This window comes from Alosa pseudoharengus, unplaced genomic scaffold (genome assembly GCF_046254945.1).
Source record: "Alosa pseudoharengus isolate Yale_2024_CS ecotype anadromous, Long Island Sound unplaced genomic scaffold, YU_APseudo_1.1 YU_APseudo_1.1_scf_15, whole genome shotgun sequence".
In the NCBI taxonomy this organism is placed as follows: Eukaryota; Metazoa; Chordata; class Actinopteri; order Clupeiformes; family Clupeidae; genus Alosa; species Alosa pseudoharengus.
In genome coordinates this window covers 25,776,177-25,792,654 of record NW_027468620.1, presented here as the reverse complement: position 1 = coordinate 25,792,654, position 16,478 = coordinate 25,776,177, and the positions used below count along the sequence as shown (strand labels likewise).

At 42.4% G+C, this 16,478-nt stretch overlaps 3 protein-coding genes across 9 annotated transcripts in view; 2 read left to right on the top strand and 1 right to left on the bottom strand.

Moving 5' to 3' along the window:
• Nucleotides 1-11,746, top strand: part of LOC143124471 (phosphofurin acidic cluster sorting protein 2) — a 68,136-nt gene extending 56,390 nt beyond the window's left edge. Inside the window, exons 18-24 of the mRNA XM_076286034.1 lie at nt 554-656; nt 3,961-4,003; nt 4,155-4,197; nt 5,519-5,639; nt 6,543-6,766; nt 7,679-7,792; nt 8,170-11,746. Coding sequence (XP_076142149.1) covers nt 554-656; nt 3,961-4,003; nt 4,155-4,197; nt 5,519-5,639; nt 6,543-6,766; nt 7,679-7,792; nt 8,170-8,285 — 764 coding nt within the window. The 3' untranslated portion in view covers nt 8,286-11,746. The remainder of the gene's footprint in view (nt 1-553; nt 657-3,960; nt 4,004-4,154; nt 4,198-5,518; nt 5,640-6,542; nt 6,767-7,678; nt 7,793-8,169) is intronic.
• On the bottom strand, nt 11,621-14,776 carry mrpl2 (mitochondrial ribosomal protein L2). The gene is made up of 8 exons (XM_076286043.1): nt 14,691-14,776; nt 14,095-14,201; nt 13,796-14,000; nt 13,563-13,704; nt 13,330-13,445; nt 13,071-13,181; nt 12,718-12,791; nt 11,621-12,264 (listed from the first exon to the last, which is right to left on the bottom strand). Exons 2-8 carry the CDS (start codon nt 14,167-14,169, stop codon nt 12,052-12,054), a joined length of 936 nt encoding a protein of 311 aa, XP_076142158.1. The 5' UTR covers nt 14,170-14,201; nt 14,691-14,776; the 3' UTR covers nt 11,621-12,051.
• Nucleotides 14,777-14,845: 69 nt separating this feature from the next.
• klc1b (kinesin light chain 1b) overlaps nt 14,846-16,478 on the top strand; it is a 36,612-nt gene continuing 34,979 nt past the window's right edge. For 2 of the 7 annotated variants that reach the window (XM_076286042.1, XM_076286038.1), the window contains exon 1: nt 15,046-15,483. The gene's annotated coding sequence lies outside the window, so the exon portion shown is untranslated. Of the gene's footprint in view, nt 14,873-15,045; nt 15,484-16,478 lie in introns of those variants that run through there. The other 5 variants (XM_076286041.1, XM_076286037.1, XM_076286035.1 and 2 more) reach the window with 5 other exon arrangements.

Sequence of the window (16,478 nt, the reverse complement as noted above, 5' to 3'; positions counted from 1 at the left end):
GTATGACTTTATGTCTTACAGTAACACGTCTAGCACAAGACCACTACTCTTTTATCTTTATAATGCACCACAACCAAACACTTCCACTCACACAAACATACTGAAACAGCGCACCTACACAGCATGCAGGGCACAGTGTGGTCCACTCTACATGTGTGCTCATTAACTGGAGTGGGGTGGGTGCCTGTGTTGGCCTGGAGCACCCTGCTCGAACACTGTTCAGTGTTTGTTAGTGTTAGTACTAGTTGATTTGACTCTGTGGTCGTGGCTTGGAGCAAAGCAGATGTGCCAGGCATCTTCCCTCCCCCTTCCTTCTTCTCCTGCACAACCTGTCAGGTTAGAAGCCCACTGACATAATGCTGTCATAGTTCCAGCATTTAGCTTGTAGCATGTGGCAGCACTGCCTACAATACACAGGCACAGATACAGCACCTCATTAGTGTTCATTACTGTAAACATAATGTCTATTGGGAATTCAATTGTAAATGTTTATGCTGTATGTGTGTATCTCTGTCTGTGTGTTGGTTCGTGTGTGTGTGTGTGTGTGCATTAGATAATCTTGATGTGGCTGGAAGGATTATCCAGTACCTGGCTGGTGCCAATGTGTCCCATCAATTCCCAATCTCAGAGGCCATGCTTACCTACAAACAAAAGAGGTACACACAGGTGGTGTTTGAGAGAGCGAGAGAGAGATTGCATATCCTTTATGTTAGTGTGTGTGCACATGCTCAGATTTATTGAATTTTTTTTATTTGGATGTTTTGTTTCTGGTGTGATGCCTTTGTATGTGTGTGCCTTCATGAGTGTAAAGTGCATGTTTTAATTTGAACAGCTGAGGCTGTGTGTGTGTGTGCGTGTATGTGTGTGTGTGCGTGTGCGTGTGCGTGTGCGTGTATGTGTGTGTGTGCGTGTGCTAAAACATATCTGACTCAAACAGTTCCAGGGCTGGAAATGTGACAGAGGCCCTTTCAGCCACATTGAGTCCGAAGAACTCCCCAGAACGTTCTCTCCAGACTCCCCCCGTTTGCTCTCCTCTCCTCACAACATGGCAGCCGCCCCAGTCACTGCTTTATCGACTCGGCTCCGCTGACTTAGGCCATCCTCATCCTGGCATCGTCCACTGCAACTGTTTAAATTCCACTTCAAACAAACAGTGAAACTACCTCCTCTCTCTCCAAAAGTGCCCCGAAACCGACTCTGATTGGTACTAGTACCCATTTGTTTGAATGGGCCATTACGAGCACATTGGCCGGTCCGTACAGCCAAATTAGAGTATTCGAATGTGAATCGTATGAGTAACTCGAAATTGCCCGAATTCTGTTGGAATGAATCACTCTGGTGAATCAAAATATTGGAGGCCAGTGAGTGTGGAAAAGGGAGTCAGCTACAGCGAGTCCTTTTTCCCTTTCCTGTGTTTGTCTGCAGAGGAACTGGAGAAAGCTAAGCCTCCATTTATCACTCGGTGGATTCTTTCCACTCTGGGCCGCGGCAGGGGCCTGCGATGGTGAGGAGCGGCGGGCGGCGCTCTCTCTCTCTCTCTCTCTCTCTCTCTCAATCGCGTCCTCCTCACCCCAGCTACGCCGCTGTCCACTCTCCCCACCCTCACCCTTTCTCTCTCTTTCTCTCTCTTTCTCTCTCTTTCTCTCTCTCACACACTTGTTTTTTTTTTTTTACTAAAGTGCACTCTGAGATGGTCTACCTTTACTTTCTCCTTTTCTTTCTTTCCTCCCTCTCTCTCTCACGTTTCAACTAATCAACTAAAGGCTTCTGCACAACTGCCTCACAAAGTAACACTCTCTTGCCCTCATTTGTTGTTTCTGTTTGTTTTTCTTTTGTCTCTTTTGTTTGCACCCAAGGAAGCGAAGCTTGTATTTTGATTTTTACATCAGGTATATATTACGCTAATTCCTACTTTTCCTTTATTTCCTACTTATAATCAAAGTTTATTATTTTCCTTGCGATACCCACTCACTCATTCTCCCTCCTGCCCGTTTGCCTGGTCCTGACCTTCTGTCTCCTGGTCCTCCCTGTCCGTCTCGTGGCCTTTAACTCCCCAGCCTGCTCGTTGTCTCTCCTCTCCTGTGGTTTCCCCCTTGGGGTTGACTCATCCTCTGCTTGATTATTCATTACATCCCTATTAAGACACGCCTGACAACTTCTACTAAAAATACAGCCAAGTGAAGTCGAGTAATAGATTATTGATGGCAATGCAAATTCCCTCACAGGTTCAAAGCCCAAAGGGGAAGACTTTGATGAGGGATTAAGTGTCAGCAAAACAGCAGAGTGGCAGGGCTTAAGTCACCAATTGAGGTTACTTATTATGACAAGCCATCTGGAGCAACCTATGAAGCTTCATCAGACAGAAGCGATACAGATAATAATGAGGTTACGATCATATACTGTCATTTATTTGCTGCTTCATGGGAGAAGTTTTCATTCTGCAGCATTCAATCAAGAATTATAGCTTGAACGATGTTGGTCTGAGTTACTTTGACAATGTACTTTATGTCAGTGCAGTACGGGATTCTGATACTTTTGATACCATATACAGATTGGCATGCTTTGTGCAAGTAGTGCTGTTTTGACAATTGCTCAGTAAGCTCATTCCAAAACTGATTCATCGAAATGATGAGGTCTTTACAGTAACACTAGATTCCTGCCGACTCATACACTAAGTTCTTCTGAGAAGACAGGCTGTCCTTGTCTCTGCAGTAGCAGAGGGAGTACTGTTGGTGCCTATAGATGAAATACCACAGGGCGGTAGCTCATGAGTCACCGTGTGTGTGTGTGTGAGTGCCAGTGTGTGTGTGAGTGTGAGTGTGTGAGTGTGTGAGAGAGAGGGAGAGAGAGCGGGGAGGGGAGGTAGTGTTTTGCAGTAAATGCACTGAGCCATTCACAAAGCTGTGCTCTGTAAGTGACGCGGGGATGGAGTGGGGTGGGGGGTGGGGGGTCAGGCTCTAGATGACCTACATCTGCTCCCTGGCTGTGGGCACAGAGCACAGAACGTGGCAGTAAGAATACTATGGGCATCATCACACAAACACACACACACACACACACACACACACACACACACACACACACACACACACACACACACACTCGCTCCCGCATGGTTGACTCACTTACACCAAGCTGGGAAACTGCATTTCGATAGATTGAACTGAACTCGCTGACGGCTAATGCTTGTAGCGGGAGATGCATTAGATTCGAGTTAATGCTTCCTGTCAAAGCAGTTATATGGCTGGCCTATTATGCAGTGCTTACCGCTCACGGCAAGGCTACGTAGATGCAATATGTGCGTTTCATGTAAATCTGCTTTTATTGAAATGCATAGCAGCAGGATTTGAGCAAATCCCATGGCTCAGTGTGTAAGAGGTGCTTAATGCTATTTCTTTAACAAAAAGAAGATTATGTGTGAATGAGATGGATGTATGCATTATTTTTCATAGATAACACATTTTAGATCCTCCCTTTCTATGGCTAGGCAGCCATGTTGCAAATTATGTCCTCTCATATTCAGAGTGGGCTATGGACCAAATCATCATACCCGCTTTGATGATGAACCACTTGTTCTAAATAGACATACATGCATTATAGAGATCAAAGAATCTTGAAGAGGGCTCAACTCTCTCGTACATGAAATGTAAACAAGATTTCCTTTGAAGTGCCCATAACACAGTTTATTCTCAGTTGAAGTGCCCATAACACAGTTTATTCCCCTTGCCATGTTCCCCTATCATTGCAACTCCCTAAGACGGTGCCATTTCACCCAGCCAATCAACCATGTTCCATTTCATACAATGGGACATCCTGATTGTGTCCAGGCTCATTGAGTGTTGATTCCCTTTGTACTATATTCTCCTCAAGCACTCCCTCATGCCTCTGCTTAACCTCTCTTTCTCTCCTCTCTCTCCTCTCTCTCTCTCTCTCTCTCTCTCTCTCTCTCGCCAATCATAGCCCTGACGAGGACTCTTGCCAAAAATTTGTGCCATTTATCGGGGTAAGTCCTCCTGGTTACGCTCAACACAAACTGACTCCTTGACATCTGTGCAATAAAGCTGAGTAGCGGTGCCATGCGTGTATAATAAGGCAGGTGGAAAACCCTCTCTTCTCTTCTCTTCTCTTCTCTTCTCTTCTCTTCTCTCTCACAGGTTGTGAAAGTAGGCATTGTCGAGCACAGCCTCTCCACATCAGGTAATATGCCTCTTATTTCCAGCACGGCATTCAACCTGGAGGGGAAAACTCTCCATCCAACCGCCTATTGCTCGTTGGAGAGGATTGGTGGGGGAGAAGTATAGATGGAGACAGTTTCCTGGAAGAGGAGGAAAGGGCTATTATAGGATTTTCAGAGGAATGAGAGTCGTTGTGGTTCTGGTTGAAATTTTGATGTAGAATTGCTTCATGCATGAGGAAAATATGGAAACAAATAGTACGAAATAACAATATTTTGACATCCAGCTTTGAATGTGAAATAGAAGGCACGTGCCTTACTTTCTAAGAATGATAGATTAATTTAGAATCCCACTGCCAACTGGTTGACAAATGGATATGGAAGGGGTGAATCACAGCACTCTGAAATGGGAAAGGGAAAAAAGATTAGTTGTATTTTCTACAGCCCTCCATCATGGCCCAGCTTTGAGGCTCAGTTTAACTCAGTCCCAGTATCCATCTTGATTGGAACCTTGTGGATGTCAGCGGTTTAAGCCAATTTCCATGGCAACGGTGTGTTGACATCCACAAAGCATCACCAGGCCTGCACACATTTGCAATTCCACCGCAATCCAGTCAAGGCGACAGTAATTAGACGGATGAGTCACTACATAAGACAAAACACAAATAAGAACACAAATGGCTCTCCACTGACAAGTGAGTGCCTGTTCACATGTTTACATGTTAGTACTAGGTATGCATGGCAGAGCCGTGAGTGCCTGTTCACATGTTTACATGTTAGTACTAGGTATGCATGGCAGAGCCGTGAGTGCCTATGCGCAGGGGACTAAAGGCAAAATTAATGCAATCCCAAAGTGACATGAAGCAGGAAGTACACATGGCATCTGGGGATGTGGTAGTCGTTTGTGGGTCTGGGCATGTTTTTACACATCATTTTAGATTGACACAGTTTGCCTAGAGACCATGTGGTTGACATAGAGCCATGCACTAGTTTTTCGAAGCTAATTTTATACTTTTTGCTGTAGTCAACCTACATTTAACCACTTGACCACGACCACGTACTGTAAGGCCCTTCTGGCCACTGAAGGTTTTAGAATTTACTATTTCAACTCATTTAATTTCCATTAGTTTAGAAATTACTGTGGTCAGACTCAGTCACAGTACAGACATCTCATCTGGGGTGCAGCATGTCTGTGGTCAGTCACAGTACAGACATCTCATCTGGGGTGCAGCATGTCTGTGGTCAGTCACAGTACTGACATCTCATGTCTGTGTGTTCTCTCTCTCATCATCATCCCTCTCTCTCTCTCTCTCTCTCTCTCTCTCTCTCTATCTCTGTCCACAGTGGACTCGGACGATGCAATGGGCACTTCTCCGTCCCCCCAATTTGTTGTCCCCCACGGGAAGGAGATGTGTGGAACGCCCCCTCCCTCGCCCTCCGTGTCAGCCGGTCTGTCTGGAGCTGGGTGTGTATCTCGTTTTACCATCCATTAACACACACACACACACACACACACACACACACACACACACACACACACACACACACACACAGACACACACACACACAGACACACACACACACACACACACACACACACACACACACACACACACACACTATGTAAAACACATAAACCACATAGAAGTCACACAAGCAAATCAAGGCAAAAAAAATAGTGTTCCCTTATTTGTAAGGCTACAGGGATAATACATTTTGGCATAAGAAAATGAATCGAAAGTTCTCTCTTTCCAGTATAAGCTTTAACAGAAGTGATTTAGTAAATGGAGAGCAGATCCTGAGGATTTAAGGTGGTAAGAAAATACTGTAACAAATCAAAATGGGGTTGAAATGCCCGTGTAGAATCCATAGCAACCCTGAGGGTTAAGACAAATGTAAACAGCTGGATTGTGTCTAGCTATAGCCAGAGCCAAATAAAGGTACTGGCTATAGCCATGTGTGGTGTACGAGTATCTTCAGGATGTGCTATAAATCACAGCTGTTCAGCTGTGAGTAGTTATAAACCGTAAGATTGTCCATTATGGCATGGCATGGCATAGAAAGAGCAGCAGGACTTGCTGTAGCTGAAACCACCATTGCGTCTAATTTTTGCAAGCTTAAACTTTGATGATCGTTTTGTGTAGCACATGGAAATAAGCCATAATTTCTAACTCAACACTGACCCCTGGTGGACATCATATGAAAGTGTCCAAGTGTTGCTCTTTCATAGTTCAATTCCCTGGGTGACAACCACCCATGACATACATGCCACCCCTGTGACATTTCCTGAAGGAATGAATGCTTGTGTGTGTGTGTGTGTGTGTGCGTGCGTGTGTGTGTGTGTGCGTGTGTGTGTGTGTGCGTGCAGTTCTCCGTACGTGGGCGGCGAGCTGATGGGCCTGCAGGTGGACTACTGGACATGGCAGGGCCCGGAGAAGAAGCGGGATGGCGAGAAAAGGGAGGTGGGCCTCAAGAACACGCTCAAGAGCAACTTCCGTTCGCTGCAGGTCAGCCGGCTGCCCTGTGGTGGGGAGCTCACACCGCCGCCTGGTATGGCCATGACCGTGGTCACCAAGGAGAAGAACAAGAAGGGTGAGTCAGGGGACAAGTAAAGGTTATCTGAGTCAAGTGAAGGTTATCTGAGTCAAGTGAAAGTTATATGAGTCAAGTGTAGGTTATATGAGTCAAGTGAAGGTTCTATAAGTCAAGTGAAGTTCTATAGGTTGGACAGGTACTGGAGATTGTAGTGGAGTGGACCTTTGTGTTAGCAGAACATGTGTCATAGTTATATGAACAGCATGTGTACTGTGTGTTCTGTGTATAAAGCCGATGCTACTGGGTTGTATTCATTTCAAAATATATATTTAAGAAAAAGGACTGCATAGTGGTAATTGGAATTGAGCCGGACCCGGGCCAGAAGTGGCCCACGGAGTTTGAGACCCCTGTCCTAGAGTCTGGGCACAGTTTGGTAACTCCGTGCTTAGTTGTACATTCTGATGTGACAGTCAGATTGGTGTGTAACTAATTTGTGTGACTAACATGCAACATTCCACTCATGCGTTTTTCGGAAACTAGGTCAGATGATCAAAAAAAAAGTAGGCTGAGCTCTGGTTCAGATCACCTCAAAGCACTCAGAAGTGCCATCCAGTCAAATGTCATATTAAAGTAACACTTAAGAAGATTTGCTCCCCCTATAGTTGAGAAGCACAATAATAAACAAACTAAATATGCGTCTTTTGCTACAAAGTATTCCTACCCGAACACAGAAGGTTGCTAGGTCGGTAATCGCCTATAGTGGGCCGCTAAAACAATGGCAAAAGTGCCGTTCCTCATGTTATGAGGTTAAGGCAAAAAAAACATTTACAAATTTTCATCTTACTGGTAATACTGAAGAAGGGAAGGCAGTTAAAGTGACCAAATTCTGCTGATACTGAGTATGGCTGACTGGGTTGTTTTGAATCCTCCATTTCATATGCACTCACTCTACTCCCTTGGTCCCTGCAGTGATCTTCCTCAGTAAGAAGCCCAAGGAGAAGGAGTTGGACACCAAGAGCCAGGTGATTGACGGCATCAGCAGGCTGATCTGCACGGCTAAGCACCAGCACACCATGCTCAGAGGTACAGCACTTACAATGCTAAATCCCCCAACCTCATACATTACAGTCACTCTAATTGTTTAGCCAACACTGACAGGTGATTTTTCACTCTGATTACAAATAGTGATTATAAAAGAGGATCAACATCATATGTTACAGTACTTCTAAATGTTTAGCTAACACTGACAGGTGATTTTTTCCACTCTGCTTACAAATAATGATTATTTATAAAAGAGTTTTTTTGTTTTGAGGATTTGTTTCAGGTGATGTTTGCGTACAGTAGATGGATAGTGCCTTTTGAGATGCTTTGTAAAATCTCAAATGTTCAGAAAAGTTAAATGAAAGTGTGTTAACACTCCTGAGTCGGGAGTCTAACCTCTGTGTGCTGTTGCTGTCCAGTGTCCATTGATGGAGTCGAGTGGAACGACGTGAAGTTTTTCCAGCTGGCCGCTCAGTGGCCCACCCATGTCAAGCACTTCCCTGTGGGCCTCTTTGGCTACAGCAAGCCCATGTGACCTTACCTGACATCCTCCAGCATCTCCACACTCTGTCCTGGGCTCTCAGAGAGAGAGAGAGAGAGATGGACAGACAGACAGACACAGGGAGAGAGGGAGAGAGAGAGTGGGGAAAGGATGGATGGAGATAGGAGAGAAGCCAACTCATCGGAACAGTAAAATGGGTTCCCATGGAAGCCTTTTGCTGCTGCAAAAGTGTTGTCAGAAACACAATTTTTTTCATCATTGTTATTATTGTTGGTCTGTTCATTATTTTTTATGTTTTTTTTTACACTATATGGACAGATATAAAGTAATATTTTGTATGTATGAATCATGCTGCCTCCTCTAAGAACAAGTTTTTTTTGTTTATTTTTGAGTTTCGACAAACGGCCACCTTAAGATGATGGCAGCTGTGTTTGCACTTTGTGTTTTTGTTTTTGCTCATCCATTTGTCACCTATTATTATTATTATTATCATTTCCATGAAATCCTGTGTGTAACGCTGTCATGTACGCAGTGGAAAATAGAGCGTTCTGAGGAAGTAAGGAACTTGAAAGTGGTGTGTATGTGGCTGTGTGTGTCGGTGTAGTTGGTTTGGTGTTCAAAAATAAGGAATATTGCTGTGAATTTAGATAGGGACTCCTTCACCTTGATGCAGTGCGCTGTTTTTCTACCTTTATCCTGAATTTTATTTTTAAATGATGTTTGTTAATTTTCTTGTTGTTTGTTTTCTTTTGAATATGAGATCTAATGTATTGACCTGCCTTTTGTATTTTTAAAGCACATTGTGAACTAAAAGTGAAAAATATACAGTATATCCCTGTAAAATCCCCCTTGAAAACTAATCAGAACTTGAGGTATCGGTCAGGGTCAACAGACAAAACTCAGACAAAGCATGTAATGTGAATCCCACCATACAGGAGTAGTGGCCATCTGAATCATGTGTTATATGAAGGCATTTTGTGCTGTTTAATGTCTTTAGCCTGAGTCCACCCTGCCCCTGCAGCAAGGCCATTTACTGCAGGAAGGTTAAACATGCCTGAAAAGTGCAACGTAGCCTCCTACACACTGCAGCACCTCAATCTGTCTGTTCAATGACTTCAAAGCTTAATGCCAAATTACTATTCCCTTTAGTATGAATACACTATGTATCCATCATAGTATGAATACACTATGTATCCATCATATATTGTCGCCAGTTACAGTCAGATTTTTCCTGGGGCAACATGTGAAAGATGTATATCTTTAAATGCAGTATTCATATGGGGACATTACTAGTTTTGCACAATGAATCTTGGCTTTAGCTTTAGGGAGTGTTTAAACCTTCATATTCAACACTCATCAAATTGCAATTATATGTGGATTGTCATATCTGTATAACCTGATGTCATTTGCTATTATACCATAGTTAAACTTAGCAAAATTGAACAAGTAGACACAGTGTATGCATAGGCCATTACATTCCATTTGACAATTCATAGGTACAATGCCTCCCTCTAGTGGTGTAAAGAATTTCAACACACTAAAAGAGGCAAAGGGGAAAGGCATTTTCTTTTCAAATCTGGATTCTGCCATTTCAAAGGAATGTGCTGGCCATTGCTATATCACTTAAATATTGATGGAGGAATGCAAGCACCGCATGTCACAGGATGTAAAATAGGCTCATCTGATAGGCTCATATGAAATGATGGGTTTCCACTAAAGCGGCATTCTACTTGTAACATCACATTCTATCAAGTGGGTTTATAACTTATATCAACGACCATGCATGCATTAGTACTCAGTAACACACTCATAAACGAAGGCTGAATACCTTTAAAACTCATAGTGTATGAGGTAACTTGGAAATGTGGTCATAGTGTTTGTGTTTATTGGTTGTCAGTTCTTTGGAAGATACTTCTTTTTAAAAGTATTTTCAGGGGGGAAACTGGCGTGTTTTAAACTTTGAAATGATTTGACAAACAGGACACTGGTGAGTTGGCCACAGTCAGATGTGAATGATACTGCCCATGCTGAAGTTTATTGCTGATTTGTATGTACGTTGTTGTCCACAAGATGGTGCTCCTGTTGTAGGTCTCAGGTGTAGTCTATGTGGTTTTCTCATCTTTTTGTCTATCCTCCCTCCCTCCAGTCTTAGCCCCTCCTTCTAATTCATTTTGTGAAGGAACGATAAGAGGATGGAGGAATGGGAGAGACCATCTTCCTATCGTTCCTTCACAAAATTAATTAGGAGAGGTAAGACTGGAGGGAGGGAGGGAGGAAGAATAGACAAAAAGACAGAGAAAACCCTTAAGACTGCACACTGGGTGTTTGTTGTGTCCTTGACTTTGGTGAAGTTTGTATGTTTGTGACTTACGAGGAGCCACTTGGCTTACTTACAGTTCTCCTTTTGTGGTCTTGTTGGAATAGTGTTCCGTGTGTGGCACTTCTGCCCAAATGTTTTTTTTTTTTCTTTTTGTGAAGCACAAGTAACTATATATCTATACATATTCAGCTCTTTAGTCATGCAATTAATTGTCATGCCAAATAATTTACTTATCCGACAGTGTGGACTAACACACTCAGATTGGTGTGTTGTAAATGCACAGTATACATTTTCACTGATAGGTGATATTTGGTCCCTGAAGCCAACTACCACATTTGATAACAAGCACAGGCGCATGTTGTCTGTGACCAGCCTTTTGTGGCTACCGGTAATCTTAACATACTCAGCAGAACCACTATTCACTAGTCGCTGACCTTAACATCTAAAGTTCCTTCACAAAGTATATCAGTCCTAGTGTGTGTATGTTTTTATACATTAGCAAAAAGGGACACCATGCATTGTGTGACAGTTCCATTATATGATTGAATGGTCCAACAGGGATAATTACAATCCTTGAAGAAATGACTTTAGATGGTGAGAGATGGTCCGGATTCTAAAACTGAGCAATATGAATTAAGAAGGTTACTTTAGTGTAAGGAAAGTGATATCAAATTCTTCAAGTAACAAGTAACTTTGGTGATGGAAAGTGACATACTGGAACAGCAAGTGTTTGCCACAATTTGTTTCTTCCTTTTTCCCCCTCTCCAGTTCTTTGGAGTGAATGTCTGTGCACATCGTATTCTCATGTTACATTTGGCGTTATGTTGCTTTAAAGCAATATCTAAAGTATTGAGGAGTCCCTGGCCCCACCTGTGTTTCATAGCCTGTTATAAGGGCGTTAATCGAAACAGAAGGATTATTGAAGTTCAATCTCTGAACCCATCTTCTCTTGTTTGGAGATGGTAGCAGGCATCTTTGCACAAATATTCTTTTAAATTATAGAAGTATATGACAGTATTTTTAAAAATGAAACATACCACTAAAAACATGGTTTAACCTTCGCATGTTTTATGATAGTTGTACATACATATTGGAATTTTGTATTGTTTTTCCCCCATGCGCTCACAAAAGCAATTGTGTTTAATAAAGAAAAATGTTTGTAACCTTCTTTAAATGTGTGTATTCTTGTAAAGGACTGACTATTTTCCTTTCACATGTCTGGTACAGCTGACACATACATCAACAATGTGCTGAGTTTCATTTCATTCTTATGATGAATTTTACACTGAACTGATATCACTGTTCAATATTAAGTGGTGAAGAGTAACTAGGCAAGGCAAACTCACTCACATTTTCTCACATAAACCATGTGTTAGACCTCCTGAAGACATGGTGATACCCTTTTTCCTCTCAGTTTTTCAGTACAAATTATACAGTCTCTTCAAGTTTGTTCAGGGTCTGTGCTGTGGGATGGCATGCTCATGTTTGGGCTGACACAGAGGGCAGGTTGACGTAGCTCTTCATAGGTGGCAGTGGTCTGATCTTTCGTCCAGCCCAGCCTCCCTTCCTCTGCCACAGGCCACTCGAGGGCCGGATGCCAAGCCAGCGGTTACGCCCAGCCTTGCCGATGATGCGTTTGTTGTGGTCTATGTTAGATACCCTCCCTACAGTGGCCACACATGTCTCCGAAACCTGTTGGCAGTGGGGGAAAAAAACATATCATATGTTAATTTTAAATGTACTACTATCTCCAAGTACTAGTATGCCAATATAACATAAACAGCAAAACAGGATATGTGTTCTTTTTTAGCACTCTCAAAACCATTGGGTGAATTGCAATTCACAGAAAATAAAGTTATATTTAAGTTAGTTTGTTATGAATCAATACAGTACATTTAAATAATTGGACAGACAACTGGTTCACAAGTTTTAATACAACCTTTGTCTTTTAGCTGACACTCTTACTCAGAGTTCCTGATATTAACTTGAACTTATGTGCCTTGTCCCTTATGAACTCAAAACATTCTGGTGTGCCCACCACCAATGGGCTAGCAATGACAAACAGGTATGGAGATAGAAGACAAGCTCTAGGTATGTTGGTGCCAGTGAGTTTTATGAATGTGTCATGATGAATACGTCTCTTACCTGGATCTGATGTTTGGAGGGCAGTTGCACAATAGCTGTGCCACTGACTTTCCGTAGAAGCACTCCAGATGTGCCTACGTTATTAACAAAGAGGACCTTGTTAGTAAAGCAAGGATTAAAGGTAATCCCATATTGATTTGGCTTTTTAGTATAATCTCCACTTTAAATGTAAATGACATGAGAACACACCCTAATCTCTGTCTTGGCAACAACTCGAAGGTTATCAGTCCGAAACATGAACTTTTACAGTTTGAGGACAGAACTGAAAACAGACTATGTACTTGTCTATTGCTGATTCAAGACAGCAACAAACATACAATTAGCAGTACATTGGTTGTTTTCAGATGATATACCTGCTGCGCGTATGGCCTTGGCACCTTTGCCAGGGAACAGTTCCAGGTTATTGATCAGGGTGCCCACTGGAAGGGCCCCAAGAGGATGGGCATCCCCCTCCTTGGCTGAGACTGACAGGAAGAGACACACAAGCAGATGGTATTATTATACTATCATAATGGACGATGTACTTTTACTTAGGACAAACACAGTCCTCTCTACTCTGTATTGGGCTAGGAGTTTGGGGATTAGCCTGAACATAAATGTTTATCTGCTTACCTGCCATACGGCCAATAACCCCAGAGGTTTTGATGAGGTCCCCAACTTCCATATTCTCTGTGGCAATAATCCAGCGTTTCCGATTACCACCTGCAACCAAGGCTATATCTGCCGATCTGTAGAAAGAATGGGGTAAAGTTAGTCAGATCCTTCAATTTCTCACATTCTTGTCACCTCCACATGTTAGCTGCTACTGTCAGCATCAGATTTCAAGGGTTACTGTGTCTACAAACCTGCATGGATCGTATCTAACTTCAACAATTCGCTCTTCAAACGGCTGCGGTTCATTCCCAGGTTCATATCGCAGTCTCTGGAAGTCTATAATGCGATGTCGTTGTTTGTGGCCACCTCCAATACCATGTGTCCGAACCTTTCCTGTTGCACATCAAATTTATGTTAGGAAATGCTGAGGTAAACCCGTTAAATGTACGGTTTAGAGGCAAACATTCTTGAGGAAATTGAGTACCTGTCCAGTCCCTGCCCCCAGTCTTTTTCATGCCAATGGGTCGAATGGTGTACTTATCCCTCACTTTCCAGTATGTCTTGTTCTGTTCCAGGCAGGCTGTTGTTAGTAACCCCCGCCATTGAGACACTGCACTGTTGAAACTTGGGAGGAGGGATGCTACAGGAGCTCTGCTGCTCTCAGCAACAACTCTGCTACAGAGCAGCCCCTACAATAACAGGGTCGAAAAGAGACTGGTTATTCTGCTGAAACTATCGGCGGACGTAAACTGGCAAGACATCAAATTACTGTTTGTAACAGACCTGTGAAGACACCTGTTTGCAACCGCCCGTCAGTGTTATCGCGCGCATGGCTCGTGAGAGAGCCGAAACTGCCATAATAACTGCCGATGGCCTCTTCAATTTCTAACCTGTATCAATCAGGGGGAAATGCACTTTTACACAGAATCTCAGTGCAAAATAAAAAATCCACATTGTTTCTTCAGAAAATGTTAGTACGTTATCCTTAACGTTGCAGTGCATGTACACAAATGCAGGTGGCGTATATCTTACAATTGTTTACAAGATTTTAATGTCAACTTGCAGTTTGTGATGTGACAACGTTCTTGATGTCAAACACGTATTTCAATACAACATAAGGATTGCACCCCAATAATACAAAAACAACAATGACAACTAAGGAAACGTATGCATTGTTAGGTTCCTCAAAAAGCAAGATAACCTAACCTAAGCATTATTTCATACTAGCTTCTAGCTGCCAGGCTACACGCTAAGTTACATGACATGCGATTCAAGTTAACGTATCGTTAGATCTCTCCTATTACTTTTTACATCAATCCTAAGTCTGTATAAATGTTATAACATTGCGCATTTGCAACGAATTTATGCATAACCGTTACCGTAGTAGTTTCTGATACTTTAATCCATAACATTAGGTTACTTTACGTGTCCTTCAGCCATAGACACAGCACGTCGCATATTACTGACGTCACGCTCGTTCTACGTAACAGATTACTGCAGCGTTCTACCATTTCGCTCAGCAGTGCCACCAAGTGCTGTGGAGCCATCACAGAACATTTCGGTGAGGAATCAAATGTCAATGTGCAATTTTCCATCTAAAATCTATTTAGTTTTGAATAATTTATTTCTGTTCACGTGGCTTTGGTTGAATTTACCTAAATTAGATTTTTGTTATAACATGAAAATATAAAGACCACACCTAGAACTAGACGTCAGAAGTACAAGTGGTCCAATGACTTGTTAGTTTTCTCTGGTGGACATATTGGATTTAAAGAGGCTCAACCGTTTAGGAAAAGACACGGGGCTCACAGCGGAGTTGAAAAATACTGTTGAATTTGCGGTTATTTAGTGAAAGTAACTAGACAGGTGTTTGCGTTATTATAACGATATAACTATATAACGGTTTGCGGTGTGTTTGTTTGCCAGAAATTTGTTCTGAACTTCAGCGTCTACCAGCTGCTGAGCTGTCCGGATTGCATACAGTTTCACATTGTGTTAAGTCAGTTTGCAGTAGCGGCTCGGATAGGATAGCCAGGCTGCCTTCTGCAAAGAAGTGACCAGATGGCAATGTGATATTTAATTATTTTTAATCTGTGTGTCTCGTTCAACTACTGCAAAGAAAAGAAGCTGATAGCGACCAACCTAACCCGCGCCTGGGGAAGATACTGAGAGGTATGATGTCATGCTTATTTGGCTCACCCGCTCACGCTAGCTCGGTGGTATTATGCTAGCTGACGTTATATCTTGCTAGTGGCTAGAGTCCTAGATTACATGTCCAACATTTACCAAACCGAGATTATTGATTGTTGCATTTAATATTAAACATGTGTGATACACTGGTGTGACGCAATATTCTGACTGCTTTCCGAAATCTGATGCATGGGTGGCAGGCCTCTATCATGGACCTGCCCAACCTGTCAAACAAGGTTGATGCACACACCGCGACCTCACGTCCCATGTGATGCGAGCAATACTCCTAGTTAACTCCTGGTAATTAAATTACCACTGCAATATCACACTGTGTCTGTACTTCTGGTATTTGCGTTCCCCGCAGTTTTGATATAGGCTACGACTCCAATATGACTTTGTTGCAAAATTTGCTCGCTGACTCATTATGACGTTAAAGAATAGTCGGATGCAACATCTGTCAACCTTTTTAGTAATACATCACATGAATGTGTTCAAAGTTTAGGAAGAGAAAGCTGTTTTGCATACCATTTGCTACCATGATCAGTAAACAGTCAACTCTCATTTGAACATTATTGATGTAGGTTAATTTTTTTATTTTTGCAGTCTAAGGTTTTTTAGTTGTTAAATGTTTATGGCTTGTGTATGAATGATAGATTGACACGTACAACTTTAATTACAGATCCCATGGTGTTTTGGACATTTATAACTTAACTCAGCTAGGCAACATATATCCTCAGTAATCAGTATGAATTGTATGTAAAAGTTTAAATGAACTCTGTTTGGAAAGGAGTTTGAAGGTCTGTGCAATTAGAGGATTGAATGATATCACTAGCATTCTTGTCATTTTCTGCAGATGATTGAAGGTGGTTCAAAGTCTTCTGGACAAGCAGTGCATTATTCGACAGAGCTGAATGTGCTTATTGGCTAAATTGGATTTATCTAAATCCGAGGGCAGTGCTCTCTAATCACTCATTAAA

Bases quoted from the DNA above. Each gene is read 5' to 3' on its own strand.
- mrpl2 (XM_076286043.1), bottom strand. From the start codon at position 14,169: ATGGCAGTTTCGGCTCTCTCACGAGCCATGCGCGCGATAACACTGACG. The intron at 13,182-13,329 runs GTAAGCAGATAA...TCTTCCTGTCAG, and splicing joins GGTTATTGGCCGTATGGCAG to TCTCAGCCAAGGAGGGGGAT. The intron at 12,792-13,070 runs GTATATCATCTG...TTAATAACGTAG, and splicing joins CAAGGCCATACGCGCAGCAG to GCACATCTGGAGTGCTTCTA.